Source organism: Humulus lupulus, chromosome 3 (assembly GCF_963169125.1).
Source record: "Humulus lupulus chromosome 3, drHumLupu1.1, whole genome shotgun sequence".
Classification (NCBI taxonomy): Eukaryota; Viridiplantae; Streptophyta; class Magnoliopsida; order Rosales; family Cannabaceae; genus Humulus; species Humulus lupulus.
This window is the reverse complement of record NC_084795.1, coordinates 115,484,055-115,489,652: the sequence shown is the minus strand read 5'-3', so window position 1 is coordinate 115,489,652 and position 5,598 is coordinate 115,484,055. Positions and strand designations below refer to the sequence as shown.

Genomic DNA, 5,598 nt, shown 5'->3' with positions numbered 1-5,598 from the left:
CCTTCCTTAGCGAAGATACTTCAAGAACTGTCCCTAGGGAGGCCGTGTGGGGGTTTTTCACTGGTGCAAGGGTGTTTGAAGTTTAAAGGCAGATTGGTTCTTCCTTCATCATCTCCTTTCATCCCTCTCCTTTTACAAGAGTATCATGGCAGCAAGATAGGGGGTCATTCGGGGGTTTTTAAAACGTTTCAGCGGCTTTCAGCAAACTTATATTGGAAAGGAATGCGTCGGGATGTTCAGAAATTTGTCACAGAATGTTCAATTTGTCAACAACACAAGTACCTTGCTCAGTCCCCAGCGGGTTTGCTACAACCGCTGCCTATTCCGAAACAAATTTGGGAGGATGTTTCTATGGATTTTATAGAAGGATTACCGCTGTCCAACGGGTTTGATTCAATCTTAGTAGTGGTGGACCATTTAAGCAAGTATGCCCATTTTATTTCCTTGCTTCACCCATATTCCGCAACTACTATAGCCGATGTTTTTGTTAGAGAGGTGGTGAAATTACATGGGATTCCAAGATCTATTGTCTCCGATAGAGACAAAATATTCCTTAGTCTTTTTTGGAAGGAACTTTTCAGGTTGCAGGGCACGGCGTTGAAGCAAAGCACGGCATATCATCCTCAATCGGATGGCCAAACGAAAGTGGTTAATCGCTGCCTAGAGACGTATTTGCGCTGTTTTGTTAGCCTCAAACCCGGCCAGTGGGTACGTTGGCTTCCTTGGGCAGAATACTGGTACAATACATCTTTTCACTCCTCCGCTGGCATGACTCCCTTCAAGGCGGTATACCACAGAGATCCACCTCCTTTGCTGCGATTTGAGCCTGCTAGTACGCGTGTTTCAGAGGTAGAACAGACTTTGCAAGCACGGGATGATATTCTGTCTTTGCTGAAACAAAACCTCCAGCGAGCTCAGTAGAAAATGAAGCATCAGGCAGATAAGAAACGGCGGGATCTTCAATTTGCAGTTGGCGACATGGTTTATGTGAAACTCAGACCGTATAGGCAGCGAAGTTTAGCGAAGCGTAAGAATGAGAAGCTGGCGCCCAAGTATTTTGGTCCGTACCCAGTAATTTCCAAGGTTGGGGCAGCAGCGTATAAATTGCAACTTCCTCCGGCAGCAACTATCCATCCCGTTTTTCATGTTTCTCTTCTTCGCCCAGCCTTGGGACCAAACCAGACAGCAACACCAATGCCCGCTGCAATGACTGAAGAGCTCGAATGGCTGCTGGAACCAGCGGCTGTTTTGGAGGTCAGACCCGGCACCAACAAGGAACAGCCACAAGCTCTCATTCAATGGCGTAACCTCCCAGTTTTTGAAGCAACATGGGAAGACTTTGACGTCATCCAACACCAGTTTCCTCATTTTCACCTTGAGGACAAGGTGAAGCTTTTAGGGGGCGGTATTGATAGGCCACCGATCACCTATGTTTACTCTAGGAAGTATAAGGGTAAACGTGAGGGTGAGCAGTAGAGAATAACTGTGAGCGGAGTTAGCTATGAGGGAAAGGATATTGTAAGGGAGGGTGTACCTACTGTGATGGGGTAGGGATATAAAAGGGGGACTTGTCTTAGTTAAAGGGTGAAAAAGTGTATTCAGGAAGTGGGAGGGACTAGGCTCTCGGACACCTAGATTTCAATTGATATCATTCCATTTTTCTCTGTTCTGTGTTGCATTTCTCTGGTTTGTTTGTTGTTTGGTTATCTGAAATTGCAGGGAAGTCTATCATACACGCTCTAAATTTCTACGTTTACAAGTAAATTGTAACATACCATTTTGGGTTTACGAGAAAACCACATGTTCACATAATGTGGTAATAAGATTTAATATTTAGGTAAATTAAGTGGTAATCATCAAATGCATATTATAAGTATTATTTTTCATGGAATCAGAACAGAATTTGACATAATAAACAGAATAAAATGGAGTGCGACCAAAGAAAACAGAACACCTCATAATCTCATGATAGGCAAGCTGGCTCTTTGTAAGACTGGCTAGTTAATTTTCCTTTTCTGAAGCATTTGAGTTTACAATCGAAAGCATATTAAAAGAGACAGGTCAAATGAACAAAGAAACCTGAATCACTGTCAAGAAATAAGCACTATGACTCTGAAATGAGAATGCCATTTCGAATGTCCGAGAATGTCTTCACATCAACTCCCCATAACCTGCTTATACAGATCAACAGTAAGCACTATTATTCAATGAATGAAAACATTTAAATTGTAAACCAACGTTACCAAAAGAACATCAAGGGAAGAACAGGCAAGTGTATGAGAAAACTTTAAATGCTCTTACCAGCAATCAATCCCAATGGCATTGGCACCAACCTTGTCTGTCTTTTTATCATCTCCAACATGTACAGCTTTGCAAGCCTCCACATTGATTTGATCTAAAAATGAATCAAACATTTGTTCAAGGTAGTGTTGATGGATTCTTTCAGAATGTTATAGTTTGGAGTTGAAGTGGCTGTAGATTTATTAATGAACGTTTCCCCCACAAACCAGGAATATTCACCAAAACTGATATAAACAGCGAATTATGTTTACTATTTCATAACTATTCTAAAAATGAGATGAACTTTTAGCATAAATCAAACTCCATACAAGTTGGGAAGCTAGAAGAAGATATTGTTCGGATTATGCTTTCTCTTTACCTAAAGCTGCTCCAAATATCTTAGGATCTGGTTTTTCATACTTAACCTCTGAAGATATAATGACTGCATCAAACCTGTAAAGAAACAAAGGTAAACATGTACTGTTTATCACTTCATGCTTAAGAGGTGATAGAAAATCAATTATTTATTTGTCTTCTTAAGATTTTATAAGGAAAAGTGCTAATGCTTACAGGTCTATAACATTGAGGTCCTTCAAGAGCTTCCTCAAGCGGGTATCAAAATTTGATACTACAGCAACCTTAACTGTACTATTGCTTGCACCGTCAGTAACAAAGAACAGGAACTTTACATATGTTGTGAGTAAAGAACAAAACAAAGAAGAGGAAGTACTTGATAAATACGACCTCCAGCATCCTTGAGAAGGTTTATCGCTTCATAAGCTCCAGAAGGAAGATGCCAAGCATCGCCATTAGCATAGTACTGAGAAATCCAACAAGTGATACCAAAGGTTTAGGTGAAAGAAAGTGCTGTAAAATAAAAAGTACCAATAAACAAGAACGTAGAAAACAAGCCGAGGCTTAAAAAGAAAGATAGCGAACCTCATAAACTTCTTCAAAATAATCAACATCAGAACATCCAGTGGCTTCAGAAACAACAAGTTTCCAAAATGGCCTCCCATCTCCCTGTCAGTTACACAGTTTTGATGCATAATCAAATACCCAATCTTTTAAAGGCCACAGACAAAAGACTATTCACAGAGAGAAAGTATAGCAGGACCCACCTGGTAACGAAGCTTCTCAGGCCATGGAGCTGAAAAAACTCTCTTAAAGCCTTGCTTTATCTCAGCAGGAGTTGTAGTCAGACCTGAAAAGAACAATATATGAAAAACTCAAATTTTAACATTTCGGAGAAAAAACCCAAAGCCCAAAACGAGAAAACTCACCATATTTGGCTCCAATTGTAGCATAAGTCTCTTCGACTGGCTTTGCCAGCTGCAAAAGGGTACCCCCAGCATCCAATAACAGTCCATCATATACCCTCCTAACAGAACCTAATCCATCTTTCATCAAAATTAATTTAATATCAAGTTCTAAGTAATCTATTTAAAATGAAAAATCAGATAATTGACAAAAATGAAAAACTACCCGAGTGGAGAAGCTGATAAGAGAAAGAGAAAGAGCAAGAGCAACGAGGTGGGTTTGTAAGTTTGAATTGGAGAGGTTTGAGGGCTCGGAATGCAGCGCCATTATTAGTACAGCATCTCATCAAAGTAGCCTCCATTTTACACTATAAATGTTCGACAAATTTAGACAATTTGCAATACAAATAATATATGGGCTCCTTGGCAAAATAGTTTTTTTTTTAGTGCAATTTCTCATAATATATTGGTATATTTTCTTAATTCTCTGAAACAACCGAGGAACAACGAGGACGAGCTGGCTTCTTCCTCTTCGGAAAAAATTGTAGTTGCATATAACGAATTGTCGTTTACTTGATGAAACGACATTACTCAGGAAAGTAACGTTTTTATTTAGGGATAATGGCCTAAAAATTTGAAGGCAAAATTAGTGGATTTTCTTGCACTTGCCTCTATCATTGAGTCAATATTTAAAATTAATTTTGTGAGACATATGGCAGGGTCCAACTAGTCCAAAATATTTATAATTTTTAAATATTTTAAAATTAATTAAAAATAATAAAAAATTTCAAAACAAAAAATAAAAAATATATATAATTTAATTCCTAAAATTTTAATTTTTCAGTATTTTTAATATATTTAAAAATTCATAAAAAAATAAAATAAAATATTTTAAATTCTAAAAAATTAACACAAGTATTTAAAAACTAGAAACATTAATTTAATGAAACATCTAAATAAAATCATAAAAAATTTCATTTTAATTTTGATTAAAATCTAAATACACTCTGATTTCATGTTAATTAAAAATGAAATTTTTATGATTTTTATTAAATTAATGTTATTTATTTTAGTTTTTAAAATACTTGTTTTAATTTTTTATAAATTTAAAATATGTTATTTATTTGTTTTAGGAATTAAATTATTTTTATTTTTTTCTTATTTTTTTAATTATTTTTAAATAATTTTAAAATATTTAAAAATTAAAAATATTTTGGACAAATTGGAGGCTGTCATGTCTCATAGAATTAGTTCTAACCATTGATTTAACTGATGGAAGTTAAATGCAAGAAAATTCACTACTCAAATAATTTTACCGTCAAAATTTTAACATTCATATTTAACTGCAAGATTTTTAACTACTTAATTAATTTTACGGTCATTAACCTTCTATTTATTTAAATGTACTTTTTTTTATGTAAAAGCTCCCTCTATACAGGAATATGTGTGCATGGCGGTAAATCACAAGCTTTAGATTTACTCTACAAAATTGTGTGAAATAATATTAGAGCACTCATAAATGGAAAAGATAAACTAATTAATTCTCTAAAAATATAGCTTAGAAATCATTCATCGTCTGCTTTATTTCTGATTTATTTTACCTCCAATCTACGTACCAAATTTCGCTACAGTTATAGAATACTCTTCATTTGGTAAACTATCTTTTATTATTTTCTTATTCTTGTAACTCTTTGACAAAAATCCATAAAACCACTAAATAAGGATATAAAAGCTAAGTTCAAGAGAGTGGATATATTAAAATACAAATTATCATTACAATAAAATGTTATGGGAAAATACGAATAATGCACTATTATAATATATATAATGACATGGTCATAGATGGCTACTAACAATTATAATGATATAGCAACATAGTGACTTGATATAGCAAATTACCAACAGGTAAATATATTTTTTCTACATTAATTTCAAATTTAGTTTTTTTTTTGTCATAATTAATATTGTTTCCGAGACACTAGCTATATTTAGAAATCGACATGAAATTTACAATATTATATTTTCATAATAAATTAATGCACTTTTTTCATCAGGTAAC

General features: G+C 34.9%; 1 protein-coding gene across 5 annotated transcripts; it reads right to left on the bottom strand.

Annotated features, from left to right (window-relative positions):
* Nucleotides 1-1,966: 1,966 nt before the first annotated feature.
* On the bottom strand, nt 1,967-4,040 carry LOC133823077 (uncharacterized). 5 transcript variants are annotated; one of them, XR_009888135.1, is made up of 9 exons: nt 3,766-4,040; nt 3,564-3,680; nt 3,402-3,484; nt 3,220-3,303; nt 3,025-3,100; nt 2,851-2,923; nt 2,660-2,733; nt 2,302-2,525; nt 1,967-2,171 (listed from the first exon to the last, which is right to left on the bottom strand). XR_009888135.1 is itself a non-coding variant. In XM_062255665.1 (9 exons), the coding sequence occupies exons 1-9, from the start codon at nt 3,899-3,901 to the stop codon at nt 2,105-2,107; spliced, it is 798 nt and encodes a 265-aa protein (XP_062111649.1). In that variant the 5' UTR covers nt 3,902-4,040; the 3' UTR covers nt 1,967-2,104. The 5 variants fall into 5 exon arrangements, 4 of the variants coding, with proteins under 4 accessions (XP_062111649.1, XP_062111647.1, XP_062111648.1 ...); XM_062255665.1 differs by having other exon boundaries at nt 1,967-2,174; nt 2,302-2,395; nt 3,564-3,671; XM_062255663.1 differs by having other exon boundaries at nt 1,967-2,174; nt 2,302-2,395; nt 3,766-4,038.
* Nucleotides 4,041-5,598: the final 1,558 nt, after the last annotated feature.

What these genes read in the sequence shown, in the direction of transcription:
- LOC133823077 (XM_062255663.1), bottom strand. Translation starts at nt 3,901, where the DNA reads ATGGAGGCTACTTTGATGAGATGCTGTACTAATAATGGCGCTGCATTC. An exon ending in TACAATTGGAGCCAAATATG is followed by an intron (nt 3,485 to 3,563) that starts GTGAGTTTTCTC and finishes TGTTCTTTTCAG; the next exon opens with GTCTGACTACAACTCCTGCT. An exon ending in GCCATTGGGATTGATTGCTG is followed by an intron (nt 2,175 to 2,301) that starts GTAAGAGCATTT and finishes GATCTGTATAAG; the next exon opens with CAGGTTATGGGGAGTTGATG.